This window comes from Pollachius pollachius (genome assembly GCF_949987615.1).
Source record: "Pollachius pollachius genome assembly, chromosome: 17".
Lineage (NCBI taxonomy): Eukaryota > Metazoa > Chordata > Actinopteri > Gadiformes > Gadidae > Pollachius > Pollachius pollachius.
This window is the reverse complement of record NC_136950.1, coordinates 18,301,379-18,321,583: the sequence shown is the minus strand read 5'-3', so window position 1 is coordinate 18,321,583 and position 20,205 is coordinate 18,301,379. Positions and strand designations below refer to the sequence as shown.

Genomic DNA, 20,205 nt, shown 5'->3' with positions numbered 1-20,205 from the left:
GACAATAAAAAAAACCTGATATTAAAAACGATGAAATAAATGTTGGCAAAAATTATTAATAAAATTATACAAGAAATTATCAAAACAATTGCTTTTTTTTATACGTAAACAGATGAGGAAATTTAAAAAAATAAAATAAATACTGCTAATTTGATCCAAAGTATGCTATATGATCCCCCTGAAACAGAAAAAGGAAATGTTTATTATTTATTTGATAAGAATGAGAATAATAACAAATAATAATAATAATGAAAGAAAGACACATCCTAATGCCTTCTCATTAAACATGACCTAGATAACAAGGTTTTACACCCAATGTCTAAGGTGGCTTATCAGTTCCCTGCCCAGTGAACATGGTTCCGTAAAGAAGTCCTTCAGACTTACAGGTGACACTGTTGTTCTCTAGCGCAATGTACACTGTAGCAGCAGGTGGATCAGGAGCTGCAACAACATGACACCACATTAAAGAAAGAAACTCAAAGAGTTCTTTGCTCAATATTTTATTTTATTCTAAAAATATGACATCCTATAAAAACAGGACTTGAGCTCACCTCTCACTGTCAGGATGACGAAGGTCTCCTGGTTGTAATCAGTGGTGCTGGTGTAACACAGGTACCTGCCCTGGTCCAGGGGGTTCACCCTGGACAGACCAAGGGATGCGTTGCCCCCTGAGATCTGGTCATGGAACAGGGAGGTCCTTCCCTCGTAGAGAGGGTCCTGATATTCCAGTTGGTCCTGGTCATCGTAGTAGGAGTGGACCTGAACGTTCTTCCCATTCATCTTGACCCAGTGGAAGAGCGTATCCCTGTTTGGCTGGAAGCGGCAAGGCAGCACACAGCTCCCCCCAAACACACAGCCCACCTGGGTGTCTCGAGGTTAAACAGCACCTGGTCAATAACCTTTTAAAGCACATAGGTTTGATCCATATTGAGGGGTGAACCCCCTGTCCATTACTTTTTAATAAATAATATGCAAAAATTAAAGCAACTTAAGAATCATAATATTTTTTTCCATTAGGGAACCAAGTACAGAAATACAATCTATGAAGAATTGTCAAATGTACCCATCTATCTCATCCACCGGATGGCCTATGGTCTGATTAGTCTGATATGCAGCGTTCTCACGGGCACAAAACTTTGACCTTTCAGCGCCGCTGCCATAGCATATTTTGTGTGTATGTACAGTGTTTCATAAAGTGTATAGCGCTGTCATCGACATGGTACGTTCCTGTGTTCCTGACTGCAATCACCGCGTAATAACGTTACTCGTTTGTAATGCATGTGAATACAGTCTCGCATTCCAGTTACGTATTCATTCAACATTATGTATTCCTAGCTTTAAAACTACCAAAAGGACTGAGAAAGTCCTTCTAGTGCTATATCATAGGGTTAGGGTTTTATTTAAGTCTAACCCTATTTTTTATCATATATATTCTATATCAACATATTTTTCAACATGTAGAGCTCATTTCCTCTAAAACTAACTTTCAATGAATCTAAATCCTGGTTGCTTGGATCGCTAGGATGGTATTGATCGAGTTCAGCGGCATCGCCCACTTGACTTTCGCGGCTTTTTCACTTGATTTAACACTAGATGTCTACATATTTAACTTGTGGCTTCTGCAGGAGCACATACCATCGATTCACAATATAAGAGCGCGTGGTACGTGTACTTTGGATGGTTACTTACAACATTATGACTTTTAATCAAAACCTATACGGAGCAAATAAATGGGATTTTTACATCAGAAACCACACTGCGCTCTATAGCGACTTCTTGAGGTTTTGTTTTGGCAACACTGGCTCAGACAGAGCTCCACACATCCACACACCCTCGCCTGCGTTCAGAGCAGAGTGGATCGTTCACAAGGGCGTTGGCAGAATGGAAAAACATTATTGTTATATTAGTAATGACAAAATGGCATACATTACTATGTCACCGATCATATGAGACATAACACCAAGTCTAGATTTACCTTTACCTTTTCACCTTTAGATTTCAAAATGATCCTACATAAAAATAAATAAAAAGGAAACGTTGTTCATATTAGTTAATATATTTAGTCAAGCTTACCTCCCTGAATGAGGACCTCCAGCATAAGAAACACGGCTGTTCGGATCAGAACACTGTTCTGGACAGAACACTGTTCTGTCATCTTGTTAATCCTTTCCGACTCTTGCCTGTAGAGTCTGCAGACAAAGGAGTTGATGGTGGAGTTCCGCATGAAAGGCCCTACCCTTCCTCCATGCGGTAGGGAATTCTCCCAGAGCCAGGAATATCTCTCTCCCTCTCTCCCTCCCTCCCTCCCTCTCTCCCTCTCTCTCTCCCTCTCTCTCTCTCTCTCTCTCTCTCTTCTTCATTAAATAAAGATGTAAACTTGGAAAAAAAAATCCACGTATGGAAGAGATTGACTCGGCGACCACATGCACGGAACCGGCTCCTTCGGACGAAGCCGACTCCACCCATGACTCCGTCAGGAAAACGTACAGGTTTAACCCCCAGTGGTTAAAAACTTTCAATTGGCTGGTCTACGACCAGCCCAAGAAGTCTATGTTTTGTAAATATTGCCTCGAGGCAGGGGAAAGGACATCTGGGAAGACACCCTACATTACAGGGAACACTATTTTCAAGAGGAACAACGTCACTAAGCACAACTTGTCAAAGCGGCACATCGCTTGCCGGGAGGCTTTTCTTCGCAAAAAACAAGGTTAACCGTGCTGGTTAAATTTGTAATAATTACTTAATTTTGTTGAATGTGTTCACCAATTCTGGCTGCTGAAAAAATGGCTTGCATAGTCACTTTACTATTTAATATGTTCATTGTCACTTTACTGTTGTTAAATTTGTTCATATTGTGTTACTTTTGAATATATGTCCTATTCTGTTCATATAGTTATATCTGAATAAAATATTTATTTTGACTATAGTCTGTGAGCTACCAAAACTATTTTGTGCTAATGAATTTTTTTTGCTTGCTAGCAGCAGTGCTACCACTTTAAAAAGTAAGCGTACAGCCCTGGACTTAACCCTAACAAGCGACACTCTGGTCAGCGAAAAAAAACGAATTTACTAATCAGAACATGCACTGCTCAATGCTTAACTTACAATTACGGCCAGGGTATCAAAATGAACAAGAATATCTAATGTGCATTTTTTATGTGGTTCCCAACATCTGAACAAGAGAGAAAGATGGCGAAAAGATACCCTTTTCAGAGAACTTCTCTTAAATGGCATGATCCTTTCCAAAAACTCTTCCAGTCTCTCTCCCTCCCCCTTCCATGTCAACTGTCTCTCTGCCTCTCTCTGTGGACTGTGGACCTTGTTGGAATTCAACTAGAACTTGTTAGCTTGGTGTTACTTAGCCTATATTTTGTTTGTATTACAATTGCCTTTCGAGCTTACTGAATATATTGGCTTCTATGTTACAGATTAAAATATTTTAAGTAGGAAATTGCATTCTACGTTTGGCAGGGGCCAAGTAACGGTAACCTATTCTCGCAATATAGACCCTAAAGGTTTTGGTTTGACAGCCCTCCTCAAAACAAAATTACAAGGTGTCTCAATGTAGTCGAGGCTCTAAACCAATAACCAAATTACTAAACTAATTAAAGGACATGACACACTGTTACATTCTGTTAAACTCCTTCTTTCTGGGTAAGACTGGGAATAAATTCTGAGGTCTTGGTTAAATACATATCTATAGCAGCAGGTGTCTGACTCAGTATACAGCTATGTTCCCATGTCAACGCATGATTAAAAAATAGCACAAACAGCCACGTTTTATCATAATAATATGAGTGAAAGAGAAACTTATATGTCTAAACTCCAAGAAATTCGAGGTGTGACTGACTTTAGCCCACTCATTGCTCTATACCAGGCGCGTGCCGTCCATATGGGCAGGCGGGGCGGTGACCTATAGTTTGTAAATCATTGCTCCGAGTCTATTTTTTAATAATGTGATTGTCAAATTAACTACCTATTGTTTCTGTAGTCTTTCCGGTGGGCGGCGATTCTAGCTGAGTTTAACGTCTGATGCAATGTTGGGGCAGGGCCAGGGACGCGGGAAGTCAGTCCGGGGGGGGGGGGGGGGTGCTGAGAGAGAGGCTATATATAATGACGTCATAATAAATCCTGCGCAACATCCATTGTTTACAGAGACGAGATGACGGGTGACGTCACATTCAGGGCTCCGCTCTGATAAACACTCACTGTAAAAAGACTAACTCTGCCAACTAGCCACTGTTATTCACAAACGTTAGCAAGTAAACAATGTGGAAATGAGAGTAAACTCGGCTGATACTGTGCTGAATTTCACACACTAACAACATGCCGACAAGCTGTTGGATTATACACAGCGCTATAACAAGGATTCAGGTTATTTATAAAGGTTTACAAAGGAAAGTGACAATAAAAGAAAGCCTTAATTTTCATCCAGAGTTACGAGTTGTTTGATATGAGGAAAGTGACGGTTTCTCCGTCAAGTGAACCGTCTGTCTTTGCTCCTTTTTTGCCAACCAGTCTGTCCAAAACAGTCTGCGCAGTCATATGCTCCTTAGCTACTGCTTGTGACATAAACGCATTAATTGGGGTCCTTTTCAATGCCGCCAGCTTGTTTATGGCTTCTATATGGAAACGAGATTTTTCATGCTCCCGAAACTTTTCACCTGCCTTCCGCCAATTGCCAAACCCTCCTTTAATGAAGTTGCCAGCATTAATTATCCCGTCTGCCCTGACAAGCTTTTTCTCTATTGCAGAGCAGCACACGAAGCATAACGCGGTGTCGGTTTCCCCCACGTGGTGTAGCCACGTCCACTGGCCAAACCAACCTACCTTAAATGACCGGCTAAAGTTCTCACTTGCCGATCGGCTGGCTGGGAAGTGAAACTCCTTTGGCCGGCAGGGCTCTTCACCAACAGAATAACTAGTTGCTGCGACTGCCGGCAGTTGCACGTTAGCCAAAGCCAAGATATTAGGATCGACCGGAGGGGGGTTAGCATAATTGTTGCCGGCGCAGTCGATATTAGGCTCGACCGGAGGGCGGGGGATAGCAATAGCACCATTGTTGCCGGCGCCGTCTTGCAGCAATAGCGTCTGTGAACATGAACTCTCTTCCTCAGGGGTGCTGGGGAGACAGCGGGTTGCTGACAGGGAATCGGATGACCGGCTGGTGATTTGATGAAGTTTTACCTTCTTCGGGCCAAAAAAATCTGAAATACATCTTTTCTGCGACATGTTGCACTTGTAACAAGCTTGACTTTTTGAATTTTCCCGCCGCGCATAGCATTGTTCTGCGTTGTGCGTCATAGCCTACGTTACGTTAGCCTACACAGACAATGTTCTAAATAAAATGAAATGATAATATGATAAATATCATAAAAAGGGTGGATGTCAATAATTTAATGAAAAATCATGTTGTATGATTAAACTATACTCTATATATAAAAAAAAAAAAGTATTGATTTGTTCAGAAAACTTTCTCACCTGCAGTTACAGCCATGGGCCGCCAGGGGGGGGGGTGCTGCAGCACCCTAAGCACCCCCACTTCCCGCGTCCCTGGTTTTAGTTTCATACCGGCTTCGTTTTCAGTTGGTCTCATGATTTGCGTTGATGCTGGAGCGTGATGACGTTCGGTAGTGTTGCCAGATTGGGTGCTTTTTCCCGCCAGATTGGGCTACTTTTGGAGGACGTTCAGGCAGTGTTGCCAGATTGGGCGGTTTTCCCCGCTCTATTGGGCTATTTTTAAACACTCACGGGCTCGCTATTCTCTTAAAGACACACACACACACACACACACACACACACACACACACACACACCAGCAGTGCAGGGCAATGCATTTGACCTTTCAGGTTCTTCAGTTCAATTCATTTTACATTTCTGCATTTTTAGCAATGCTTTGCCCTTTCATTCAGCTGTCACTTTATTTGTTTCCAACCATTTGCATTTTCTTTAATGGTGTGCATGTTTACATTGTTTACTCCATTTAGACTTTTGAACGTTTGTTCAAATCCCTTCACTTGATTTAAGCCATTTAACGTTTCTTTATATCTTAATCAATGTGGCTTTATTAACAAATATTTTCAAACTCACTTTGCACTACAGCACTCACTGCAATTTCTGCAGGAAATGCATTTTCTAGTTGTTATTATTATACTACTACTATTAATAATAATGATAATTATTATTTGTTTTATTGTTATTATTATATAAATAATAATCAAATTCTCTTTTTCTTTTCAGGGGGACCTTTGGTCGCATTAGAAGTCATCGTTGTAGTTATGCTCTTAGTTATCCCCGTGATCGTAATCTTCATTATCAGGTAAATATATGTCTACTACACATTTTATCAACTGGGATTTTGTCGAAAGTTGGTGAGGTTATTTCTGGGTAATTTATGAGTGATGTGGGACTGTGTTTTTATATATATGACTGAGAAAAAGCCATTACTAACACAACTCTTTTCACTCTTAGGAGAATAAAATTCAAACCAAAGAAAACAACAAAAAGTAAGCAACCAAAGCCCTCAATCCGGTACTTTGACCATCACCCGTCTGTGTCTCCTGAACTTGAACAATGCTTCCTCAGGGACGATCTCGTCAGAATTAACTCAATTCCTTCTTGTGAGGGAGAACGGATGGACAAGACTGAGGAAGTTGTCCGTGTTAAGGGTAAAACCTTCCAACTTTATTACCATACCCTGAAGCATAGCACTGTTTGACTCATCAGATGTTTATCTATTTATTTCTTGAAGTCTCCTAAAGAAGACTTCATGTTAGCTGTCCTTGAAGATGTAGTGACCGATGAAAGGTTAAGAAGAACATAATTTTGTCTGTTTGAAACATAAATAGGTCTGCCAGAAACTATTCAGAGAAGCCTACAAACTTAAAAACTCTCAGTTTTTGCCAGAAAAAACAACCTGGCTCAAAAATTAATAGGCTTAATTACGATTCAGACCATCGTCGCTCGTCGATAAAGAATCATGCATAAATATTGATTAATTATAATTGTTTGCTTGATTTCTCCAGCCACTACACCTAAAGAGAAGATCCCAGGTGAGACAAGTCTGTTTCCATTAATGTACCTCTTGGGAGAAACAACAGATCCTCCGAGCCAAGAGACTGGAACCCCCTAGAAAACAAAGATTGTATGTTTGCTTTGTGGTGATTTTGCCTCAGTAAAACAAGGGTGATGACGTGTACTGCCGCAGATGTTGTAGGCTTACCTCTTGGGTTAGAAAGCTTAAAGCAGTTAACAGCTTGCAGATGCACCTTGAGATTTAGCTTTTTGCTAAAACTCAAATACATTGCACTTTCATTTTTTAACTTTTCTTTTACGTAGCTATATATATTTAATATATTTTTTTACTGCATTATTTCATTTTATTGTATTACAATGTTTCTTTTCAAAGCACTTTTAGTGTTGTTTCTGTAGCAGTGCTGTTTTTAGGTGGGTTTGAAGGGCCTGTTTAAATGAAGGGAGCGTGTTATAGACCCTTTGAAATCTCTGGGCTGGTCTGTGATGTTTTTTGTTCTACATGCATATTGAAACTGTTTAAATCTATTGTCATTTTTAGTACATAATAACCACGTTCAGAACCATAAAAATAATGAATGATGATGTTTTGTGTTCACTTCCTCTTTAACAACAGCAAAACACTTGCTTTACATTAAATATTATAGAACTACTGCTACTAGGGGGGTTAGAGTAAGAACATTTAATATTTTTGAACATAAGTCATTAAAAAAACATTTTGTTTGATTTGTTTATGACGCGCCACGTTTTATAAAAGCTTAATAATGATAATGCATATTAACATAGCGTATATATTGTTGCGTTCTTGAAGAAAGTAGTCTAATCCGGATCGCTTTTAACTCACTTTATTTGTTAAAGTATTTCGGTATGGTAACTATGAAGCAAAAGGAGGGGAATTGTATGGACACGCGTGTGAGCGACAAACAGCAGGCCTCTGTACCTAACTCCATAGTATGGACTGCCGGATCATATATATTCTATATCAACATATTTTTCAACATGTAGAGCTCATTTCCTCTAAAACTAACTTTCAATTAATCTAAATCCTGGTTGCTCGGATCGCTAGGATGGTATTGATCGAGTTCAGCGGCATCGCCCACTTGACTTTCGCGGCTTTTTCACTTGATTTAACACTAGATGTCTACGTATTTAACTTGTGGCTTCTGCAGGAGCACATACCATCGATTCACAATATAAGAGCGCGTGGTACGTGTACTTTGGATGGTTACTTACAACATTATGACTTTTAATCAAAACCTATACGGAGCAAATAAATGGGATTTTTACATCAGAAACCACACTGCGCTCTATAGCGACTTCTTGAGGTTTTGTTTTGGCAACACTGGCTCAGACAGAGCTCCACACATCCACACACCCTCGCCTGCGTTCAGAGCAGAGTGGATCGTTCACAAGGGCGTTGGCAGAATGGAAAAACATTATTGTTATATTAGTAATGACAAAATGGCATACATTACTATGTCACCGATCATATGAGACATAACACCAAGTCTAGATTTACCTTTACCTTTTCACCTTTAGATTTCAAAATGATCCTACATAAAAATAAATAAAAAGGAAACGTTGTTCATATTAGTTAATATATTTAGTCAAGCTTACCTCCCTGAATGAGGACCTCCAGCATAAGAAACACGGCTGTTCGGATCAGAACACTGTTCTGGACAGAACACTGTTCTGTCATCTTGTTAATCCTTTCCGACTCTTGCCTGTAGAGTCTGCAGACAAAGGAGTTGATGGTGGAGTTCCGCATGAAAGGCCCTACCCTTCCTCGATGCGGTAGGGAATTCTCCCAGAGCCAGGAATATCTCTCTCCCTCTCTCCCTCCCTCCCTCCCTCTCTCCCTCTCTCTCTCTCTCTCTCTCTCTTCTTCATTAAATAAAGATGGAAACTTGGAAAAAAAAATCCACGTATGGAAGAGATTGACTCGGCGACCACATGCACGGAACCGGCTCCTTCGGACGAAGCCGACTCCACCCATGACTCCGTCAGGAAAACGTACAGGTTTAACCCCCAGTGGTTAAAAACTTTCAATTGGCTGGTCTACGACCAGCCCAAGAAGTCTATGTTTTGTAAATATTGCCTCGAGGCAGGGGAAAGGACATCTGGGAAGACACCCTACATTACAGGGAACACTATTTTCAAGAGGAACAACGTCACTAAGCACAACTTGTCAAAGCGGCACATCGCTTGCCGGGAGGCTTTTCTTCGCAAAAAACAAGGTTAACCGTGCTGGTTAAATTTGTAATAATTACTTTATTTTGTTGAATGTGTTCACCAATTCTGGCTGCTGAAAAAATGGCTCGCATAGTCACTTTACTATTTAATATGTTCATTGTCACTTTACTGTTGTTAAATTTGTTCATATTGTGTTACTTTTGAATATATGTCCTATTCTGTTCATATAGTTATATCTGAATAAAATATTTATTTTGACTATAGTCTGTGAGCTACCAAAACTATTTTGTGCTAATGAATTTTTTTTGCTTGCTAGCACCAGTGCTACCACTTTAAAAAGTAAGCGTACAGCCCTGGACTTAACCCTAACAAGCGACACTCTGGTCAGCGAAAAAAAACGAATTTACTAATCAGAACATGCACTGCTCAATGCTTAACTTACAATTACGGCCAGGGTATCAAAATGAACAAGAACATCTAATGTGCATTTTTTATGTGGTTCCCAACATCTGAACAAGAGAGAAAGATGGCGAAAAGATACCCTTTTCAGAGAACTTCTCTTAAATGGCATGATCCTTTCCAAAAACTCTTCCAGTCTCTCTCCCTCCCCCTTCCATGTCAACTGTCTCTCTGCCTCTCTCTGTGGACTGTGGACCTTGTTGGAATTCAACTAGAACTTGTTAGCTTGGTGTTACTTAGCCTATATTTTGTTTGTATTACAATTGCCTTTCGAGCTTACTGAATATATTGGCTTCTATGTTACAGATTAAAATATTTTAAGTAGGAAATTGCATTCTACGTTTGGCAGGGGCCAAGTAACGGTAACCTATTCTCGCAATATAGACCCTAAAGGTTTTGGTTTGACAGCCCTCCTCAAAACAAAATTACAAGGTGTCTCAATGTAGTCGAGGCTCTAAACCAATAACCAAATTACTAAACTAATTAAAGGACATGACACACTGTTACATTCTGTTAAACTCCTTCTTTCTGGGTCAGACTGGGAATAAATTCTGAGGTCTTGGTTAAATACATATCTATAGCAGCAGGTGTCTGACTCAGTATACAGCTATGTTCCCATGTCAACGCATGATTAAAAAATAGCACAAACAGCCACGTTTTATCATAATAATATGAGTGAAAGAGAAACTTATATGTCTAAACTCCAAGAAATTCGAGGTGTGACTGACTTTAGCCCACTCATTGCTCTATACCAGGCGCGTGCCGTCCATATGGGCAGGCGGGGCGGTGACCTATAGTTTGTAAATCATTGCTCCGAGTCTATTTTTTAATAATGTGATTGTCAAATTAACTACCTATTGTTTCTGTAGTCTTTCCGGTGGGCGGCGATTCTAGCTGAGTTTAACGTCTGATGCAATGTTGGGGCAGGGCCAGGGACGCGGGAAGTCAGTCCGGGGGGGGGGCGGTGCTGAGAGAGAGGCTATATATAATGACGTCATAATAAATCCTGCTCAACATCCATTGTTTACAGAGACGAGATGACGGGTGACGTCACATTCAGGGCTCCGCTCTGATAAACACTCACTGTAAAAAGACTAACTCTGCCAACTAGCCACTGTTATTCACAAACGTTAGCAAGTAAACAATGTGGAAATGAGAGTAAACTCGGCTGATACTGTGCTGAATTTCACACACTAACAACATGCCGACAAGCTGTTGGATTATACACAGCGCTATAACAAGGATTCAGGTTATTGTTATAAACTTTTCACCTGCCTTCCGCCAATTGCCAAACCCTCCTTTAATGAAGTTGCCAGCATTAATTATCCCGTCTGCCCTGACAAGCTTTTTCTCTATTGCAGAGCAGCACACGAAGCATAACGCGGTGTCGGTTTCCCCCACGTGGTGTAGCCACGTCCACTGGCCAAACCAACCTACCTTAAATGACCGGCTAAAGTTCTCACTTGCCGATCGCCTGGCTGGGAAGTGAAACTCCTTTGGCCTGCAGGGCTCTTCACCAACAGAATAACTAGTTGCTGCGACTGCCGGCAGTTGCACGTTAGCCAAAGCCAAGATATTAGGATCGACCGGAGGGGGGTTAGCATCATTGTTGCCGGCGCAGTCGATATTAGGCTCGACCGGAGGGCGGGGGTTAGCAATAGCACCATTGTTGCCGGCGCCGTCTTGCAGCAATAGCGTCTGTGAACATGAACTCTCTTCCTCAGGGGTGCTGGGGAGACAGCGGGTTGCTGACAGGGAATCGGATGACCGGCTGGTGATTTGATGAAGTTTTACCTTCTTCGGGCCAAAAAAATCTGAAATACATCTTTTCTGCGACATGTTGCACTTGTAACAAGCTTGACTTTTTGAATTTTCCCGCCGCGCATAGCATTGTTCTGCGTTGTGCGTCATAGCCTACGTTACGTTAGCCTACACAGACAATGTTCTAAATAAAATGAAATGATAATATGATAAATATCATAAAAAGGGTGGATGTCAATAATTTAATGAAAAATCATGTTGTATGATTAAACTATACTCTATATATAAAAAAAAAAAAGTATTGATTTGTTCAGAAAACTTTCTCACCTGCAGTTACAGCCATGGGCCGCCAGGGGGGGGGGGTGCTGCAGCACCCTAAGCACCCCCACTTCCCGCGTCCCTGGTTTTAGTTTCATACCGGCTTCGTTTTCAGTTGGTCTCATGATTTGCGTTGATGCTGGAGCGTGATGACGTTCGGTAGTGTTGCCAGATTGGGTGCTTTTTCCCGCCAGATTGGGCTACTTTTGGAGGACGTTCAGGCAGTGTTGCCAGATTGGGCGGTTTTCCCCGCTCTATTGGGCTATTTTTAAACACTCACGGGCTCGCTATTCTCTTAAAGACACACACACACACACACACACACACACACACACACACACACACCAGCAGTGCAGGGCAATGCATTTGACCTTTCAGGTTCTTCAGTTCAATTCATTTTACATTTCTGCATTTTTAGCAATGCTTTGCCCTTTCATTCAGCTGTCACTTTATTTGTTTCCAACCATTTGCATTTTCTTTAATGGTGTGCATGTTTACATTGTTTACTCCATTTAGACTTTTGAACGTTTGTTCAAATCCCTTCACTTGATTTAAGCCATTTAACGTTTCTTTATATCTTAATCAATGTGGCTTTATTAACAAATATTTTCAAACTCACTTTGCACTACAGCACTCACTGCAATTTCTGCAGGAAATGCATTTTCTAGTTGTTATTATTATACTACTACTATTAATAATAATGATAATTATTATTTGTTTTATTGTTATTATTATATAAATAATAATCAAATTCTCTTTTTCTTTTCAGGGGGACCTTTGGTCGCATTAGAAGTCATCGTTGTAGTTATGCTCTTAGTTATCCCCGTGATCGTAATCTTCATTATCAGGTAAATATATGTCTACTACACATTTTATCAACTGGGATTTTGTCGAAAGTTGGTGAGGTTATTTCTGGGTAATTTATGAGTGATGTGGGACTGTGTTTTTATATATATGACTGAGAAAAAGCCATTACTAACACAACTCTTTTCACTCTTAGGAGAATAAAATTCAAACCAAAGAAAACAACAAAAAGTAAGCAACCAAAGCCCTCAATCCGGTACTTTGACCATCACCCGTCTGTGTCTCCTGAACTTGAACAATGCTTCCTCAGGGACGATCTCGTCAGAATTAACTCAATTCCTTCTTGTGAGGGAGAACGGATGGACAAGACTGAGGAAGTTGTCCGTGTTAAGGGTAAAACCTTCCAACTTTATTACCATACCCTGAAGCATAGCACTGTTTGACTCATCAGATGTTTATCTATTTATTTCTTGAAGTCTCCTAAAGAAGACTTCATGTTAGCTGTCCTTGAAGATGTAGTGACCGATGAAAGGTTAAGAAGAACATAATTTTGTCTGTTTGAAACATAAATAGGTCTGCCAGAAACTATTCAGAGAAGCCTACAAACTTAAAAACTCTCAGTTTTTGCCAGAAAAAACAACCTGGCTCAAAAATTAATAGGCTTAATTACGATTCAGACCATCGTCGCTCGTCGATAAAGAATCATGCATAAATATTGATTAATTATAATTGTTTGCTTGATTTCTCCAGCCACTACACCTAAAGAGAAGATCCCAGGTGAGACAAGTCTGTTTCCATTAATGTACCTCTTGGGAGAAACAACAGATCCTCCGAGCCAAGAGACTGGAACCCCCTAGAAAACAAAGATTGTATGTTTGCTTTGTGGTGATTTTGCCTCAGTAAAACAAGGGTGATGACGTGTACTGCCGCAGATGTTGTAGGCTTACCTCTTGGGTTAGAAAGCTTAAAGCAGTTAACAGCTTGCAGATGCACCTTGAGATTTAGCTTTTTGCTAAAACTCAAATACATTGCACTTTCATTTTTTAACTTTTCTTTTACGTAGCTATATATATTTAATATATTTTTTTACTGCATTATTTCATTTTATTGTATTACAATGTTTCTTTTCAAAGCACTTTTAGTGTTGTTTCTGTAGCAGTGCTGTTTTTAGGTGGGTTTGAAGGGCCTGTTTAAATGAAGGGAGCGTGTTATAGACCCTTTGAAATCTCTGGGCTGGTCTGTGATGTTTTTTGTTCTACATGCATATTGAAACTGTTTAAATCTATTGTCATTTTTAGTACATAATAACCACGTTCAGAACCATAAAAATAATGAATGATGATGTTTTGTGTTCACTTCCTCTTTAACAACAGCAAAACACTTGCTTTACATTAAATATTATAGAACTACTGCTACTAGGGGGGTTAGAGTAAGAACATTTAATATTTTTGAACATAAGTCATTAAAAAAACATTTTGTTTGATTTGTTTATGACGCGCCACGTTTTATAAAAGCTTAATAATGATAATGCATATTAACATAGCGTATATATTGTTGCGTTCTTGAAGAAAGTAGTCTAATCCGGATCGCTTTTAACTCACTTTATTTGTTAAAGTATTTCGGTATGGTAACTATGAAGCAAAAGGAGGGGAATTGTATGGACACGCGTGTGAGCGACAAACAGCAGGCCTCTGTACCTAACTCCATAGTATGGACTGCCGGATGTTTCTGATCTCGTTGGCTTCAGGCCCTGATTTAATACCGAGTAGGCGTGGCCTATATGACGTATTGGTTTCGCCCTCCTTACCTGTCTAAAGGTGCTGCCCTCTATGGCTGGAATAGTTATTGCAGCTTAAAATGTCGGGTCCTGCTTCCTAGTGGCTATGTGTGGTAATTACAGCTTATGTGTTCGATCCTACTTCCTAGTGGCTATGTGTGGGTAGCTTTATGTGTTTAAAATACGTAACAATATTCATTCATATATATGAGTGATAAAAACAAAACCCTCTAAGCCAAATCAAAGTCAAAACTGCTAAATGGAAGACAATGAATTAATAAAGATAAGATAATAACCTTTTCAAACAAATTAGACCCAAAGTACAAAAACTAGACATTGAAGGCTAGTCTAGCAAAGTGTTTTAAGAAGAGTGGTTTGATCACTGTGATCCTTCCAGCCCTTAGAACGCCCTGCTTGAGCTCTGTATGGCTTACTCAAGCCAACGCCTCATTGGTTAAGCCACACCTTCAAGCGGGAAGCCCCGTTGCTATGGAGACACACCTTCAAGCGGGAAGCCCCGTTGCTATGGAGCCGCAGATCCTAGCTGCGCTGGCTTATATGTTACATTGGTCTGATTGTTGATCAGTGTTCATTGATTCAGTGATTAGTTGAGGACTGTTCTTAGGCTTTCTTCTTTCTTTCTTTCTTTCTTATTATTTATACCATTCCACTGTTAAAATAATCATATTAGCTTGAAATCGCGCACTACCATTTAGATTTCTACAATATTTTAACCTTTTAAGATATTCTACTTTTATTTTTATTTTTTTTATCATGGAAGTCAATGGGAGGACTGCAAAACCGTCCGCCCATTCTCTGACTACTTCAGACTTCCCAATTTGGTCAGTTTTTAACCGTTAACCTTTATTCAAACATTACAAAATTCAACACACTTTGATCTTCAAATATTTATGTACAGATTTTCGATATCATTTATACTTTTGTCTGAATCAAAAGTTTAATTTCATACCCGCTTTGTATATTTACAGTTGGTCTTCCGTTGAGGCTAGAGGGTGATGACGTCACGCGCTCTAGCCAAAGGTGGCTATCGTAAAAGCTAACAATTTTGGACATTGTGGCTCCTAACAAAGTCAATATTTAACCTCATCCCAATGTTAAGCTTGAACAGTCACAGTATTTCTTGTTTCACTGGCGCTAAATTAATAAATAGATTGGAAAAATGTCATATATCGGGCTAGAGGCTAAGTTATTCCTACATATCCGGTGTATTTCCGGTAGAGGCTAAATGCTAACGTGCTAGAAAAAACGATATTTTTTCACGTCACGCTATCTACACAAAAAATATCATATGAGTGTGATGATAAAAACAAATCGAAAATACATAATTTACATGCATATACAGTACATAGTTCTCTAAAATATATACAATTGAATTGGCTATTATTACATTATAATAAAAAAATTACAATGATAATGAATACTCATAGGAGCAACCTTTACCTTAATTCCAACAAAAAGCAGCTCAAGTTGTTTTTCCTTCCGATCAATAAAACACCACGTAGAAAATGTATAAAATACACAGTGAGCAATGTCTGTTTGATGAAGCAGAAATATATCAGAGAACTCCTTCAACTCTGTTCATCCTGATACACATGTCTGCACTACTGGAAGGGTGCTCTTTGGACGTCTCTGTTGTAGTGCGGAAGTTGCCTCCCTGATTGTCATCCAATCGTCAGTCTGACAACTGTCTGTAAACGTTGAATCCTGGCCCCTACGACCCAGTCTGACCCTGTTGTGTCTGATGGTATGGGTCATGAAGTCAGGAGGTTTAAGCCTCTACCCTAGACAGAGGAACGACTTCCTGAGGAGAGGGTTGTGTTTCTTTGTCCTAAAAGGAAAAACAAAGTTATATTAATAATCTTAATAATATATGAATTAACCAAATTCTGGGCCCTGTATACAAGACGTACTGATGGGGGCCCCCCGAATTCCCCCTACCAGCCCCCTGGGCAGAGTGTGTGTGTGTGTGTGTGGGGGGGGGGGGGGGGTCACATATATTTTTTTTTATTCACATGGGCCCCCCCTCTGCCCGCAGTCCAGCGGCCCTGTTAATAATAGCGTCATGCCAATCAGATATGTGACACCGCACAGTCGAACATCACTCATAAATGACACAGAAATAAACTCACCAACGTCTGCAACTAATTTACAATGGATACAATGTGTAGTAACAATGTAATAAATGAAGGGTAAGTAGTTGTTTTACCTTTCTTTTTATATATAAAATGGTGGCGATGATTAAAAGGATAACTGAACCCACGACTCCTAATCCGACCCCCAGTGGGCTATATAACCTCTCTGAAACAGAAAAACAGAAGTTCTTATAACAATAACAGCAGGAAACATCCAAATACCTTCGCATTAAACACAACCTAGCTAACAATATTTTAACACAATGTCTAAGGTGGCTTACTCAGTTACTGGCCCAGTGGTCACCCTTACCATACCGCCCAAGCAGCAGCAAAGTGTTGAAAACACAATTGTTGTTGAGCCTACCTGCAACAGGGTCCTTCAGTATCTTCTGTTCAATGATCTTCAGTTCAATGTGGGTTACGTCCTCTTCGTCTGCGTACCTGAGAGTGCACCTGTACGTCCCTTCACTCTGGGCTGATGAGGTCACATACAGCAGGAGGCTGCCTGATTCAGACAGGTCTCTTACACGCTGCTGCCACTCTGGTTCCACCACCTTCTCTTGTCCTGCTTGTCTTCTGAGGATGGTCTGGTCGTGGTTGAAGGTCCAGGTGATGTCATCGAGCCCCGAGGCGTTACAAGGGAGTAACACCTCACTCCCGGGAGCAATTTTTCCTAATTTGACCAAAGACCGTCAATGGTTGAACTTTTCTGTCATTTTCCGGTGAATATGGGGTAGATGTTGCAGACCACAATACTTTCACAAAACTCATTTGAATCAGTACTCTCATGTTTGCAATTAGCGAGTGGGACAGGCCTCTTTAAATGGCTGCCATTGTAGGTTGGCACTTTACTTCTGACTTTTGTCTATCAAAAGATTTATATTCAAAGACTTACGGTGTTGCCTCATCGTGGCCTTCTTTGCACTGTGTTCATTTTGGACTGAGCAGCTGTAGGTCGATTCTGTGTCATTGTTAACAGTCCTTAAGGACCCGCTGATGTCATAGAGTCCCTGGTCATCTTCATGGACCTCGGTTGTGTTCTGGAGGACAGTAGCCGGGCGAGGACTGATGGACCAGGTGAGCTGTGGTCTTGGGTAGATTCCTCCAGACTTACAGGTGACAGTGTTGTTCAGTAGCACAATGTCCACTCTAGAAACAGGAGCTGCAACAATATTGTACCAAATTAAAACAAGAAACTCAAACAGCTACCGCTTGCTCAATACAACGTTTTTATCTATTTATAGGATGACATCCCATAGAACTTGAGCTCACCTCTCACTGTCAGGCTGATGAAGGTCTCCTGGTTGTTCTGTGAAGTGCTGGCGTAACACAGGTACCTGCCCTGGTCCTGGAGGTTCACCCTGGCCAGACCAAGGGATGCGTTGCCCCCTGAGATCTGGTCATGGAACAGGGAGGTCCTTCCCTTGTACAGAGGGTCCTGGTGTCCCAGTTGGTCCTGGTCATCGTAGTAGGAGTGAACGTGAACATCGTTTCCATTCTTCTTGACCCAGTGGAGGACCGTATCCCTGTTTGTCTGGAAGCAGCAAGGCAGCACACAGCTCCCCCCAAACACACAGCCCACCTGGGTGTCTGGAGATCAGGGGGTAAAACCGTGGTTCACAGGATTGGATGTTGGCGACAGTACACACTTTTGATTGACTTTTTGGAGCAGGCATATGTATTTGTGAGGGAAATGAGTAACTTCAACGCTACAAGAAATAGAGCCAAACGTTTGGGTTGATGGTGTATGCAAAACGTGGGAAAGTTAAGTACCTAAGTAAACATCCAAAAAAATTAGGATTCAGAGAACTAAGGTCTGCCCAGCCCAAGAGACAATCATGCACTACTAAAACCATTGGGGAATTGAATTGGAGCTGGAGCCACCTATTCTTCCCCGCCGGATGGTAGGCTTATTATCTGATACCCACGGGCGTGAAATACAGGATTGCGCGGCGTCCTAGCAGAGCCGCTGCTATAGCATAGTGTCATAGTGATAGCTATGTATTAGTCACTACATGTAAACAATGTGATCTATAGAACAAACTTTCACTTACACCAAACCACTTTCACTTTCCCTTCTATCTCAAAGTACCCACCGGCAGGTCAACCTTATGAAACAAATACTTGGAATGATTGACTGCTATTGAATGTAATCAGGCAGGTTAATCCTCTGGTGGAATTTACCCAATGTTTTCTGTATGACTACAGTTCAAAAATATGAACTGTAGTATCCAGTCATAATATAACACGTTATGAGCAGCAAAGCTGTTATATTGTACACAATGTGTCAGTGATTTGTTGTTGCTAAAAGAGGTATTTAACCTAAAATCGTCACCATTAATTTTTTGTTGTTTTTAACGTGGTAATATGTCTAATATGATCCTCAAAATAGTAATATAATCCATTTTATCACTGTTAATGAATTAAGAGAAGAAAATTAGTCAAATGTTCTGTTTTGCAAGCCTCTGCCAACCAATTTGCCCACCAAATGAGCGGCGTCTCATCCCCATGGTTACGACCCAAGGAACTCTGTAAGCCTTTGTAGTCTACCGTTGTTGTGTATGAGCGTTATAATGAGCGATGTTGGTCATGAAATGCAGCACACAACGCGGCATCATAGCCATACTGTCTGAGGAGCTTAACTCTCTCTCGGTCGCCGACATCAACTGCTGCTGCTCAGACAGAGCTCCGCACGTCCACACACACCTCACCACCGGTGTCCCTTCGTCAGGACTTCATATACAAAAGACACTTCAACGTTACAAAAATATCTCTACCTTGGAGCAGAGTGGAAGTGGTTGGCAGAGACCGGCATAAACACAGGATTCATTTTAGGAAAAGATAAAAGGGTTCAGGTTCTACCCTTAGATTTTAAGATAATCCGAAGAAATTAAACGTTCTCCATATTAGTTCATACATTTAGTCAAGCTTACCTCCCTGAACGAGGACCTCCACCATGAGAAACACGGCCGTGTGGACCAGAACTCTGTTGAGTTCTCTCATCTTGTTGATCCTTTCTGACTCTTGAGCCTCTCAGTCGGCTGCAGAGCAGCTCAACCAGTAAGTGTAACGATACAACCCGGTATCACGCCATTGCGTGCTCCTGCGCACGAACGTTAATCTATTGAAGCGTGTTCCCGAGCACGATAGTCCGACTTTTTGCGTGTTACACAAAACGAAATGTAAACCAATGCATTCTGAATGGGAGTGTTCTAAGACAATTAACGTTCTCCACAAAACGCTACGAGAGAGAGAGAAAGAGAGAGCGGGAGGGACAGAGAGAGAGAGAGAGAGCGAGAGAGAGGCTTCAGAAAGGGTGTGCGCAGATAGTACAGTGCACCCTAGTTATGTTTATGCCAAAACCTATATATATAATTAGGCTATAATTATATTATTTAGCGTGTAATGAGACAATCTATAGCCAAATTGTCGAAGATGCCCGAGAATCTTTCGGGATATCAGCATGGGAAATCGGCGAATCAGACCCATGAATCTATTGTAGCGACCCTGGGACAGTTAAATAGTTTGTGTGTTATGTGTTACATTATATTTCGTTGTCCGTTATGCCAGTTGTTCTATGTGCATGTATTGTAATGTTATTCTTGTCAAACAGCGTGTGGGGCGAATCATTAGGTCAGCTGGGGGAGGGCCTTGGAAGAACAGGAGGGTGGGGGCCTGCACGCGAGTGAGACCGTGTTGCCGGGGTAA

The 20,205-nt window shown here is 40.9% G+C and overlaps 1 protein-coding gene across 2 annotated transcripts; it reads right to left on the bottom strand.

Annotated features, from left to right (window-relative positions):
* On the bottom strand, positions 1–19,818 carry LOC307088615 (tapasin-related protein-like). 2 transcript variants are annotated; one of them, XM_079754562.1, is made up of 6 exons: positions 19,431–19,818; positions 17,770–18,087; positions 17,393–17,659; positions 16,862–17,170; positions 16,572–16,663; positions 15,272–16,193 (listed from the first exon to the last, which is right to left on the bottom strand). In XM_079754562.1, exons 1-6 carry the CDS (start codon positions 19,498–19,500, stop codon positions 16,134–16,136), a joined length of 1,116 nt encoding a protein of 371 aa, XP_079610688.1. In that variant the 5' UTR covers positions 19,501–19,818; the 3' UTR covers positions 15,272–16,133. The 2 variants fall into 2 exon arrangements, with proteins under 2 accessions (XP_079610689.1, XP_079610688.1); XM_079754563.1 differs by lacking the exons at positions 15,272–16,193; positions 16,572–16,663; positions 16,862–17,170; positions 17,393–17,659 and adding exons at positions 1–178; positions 385–441; positions 552–869.
* Between the last annotated feature and the right edge of the window lie 387 nt (positions 19,819–20,205).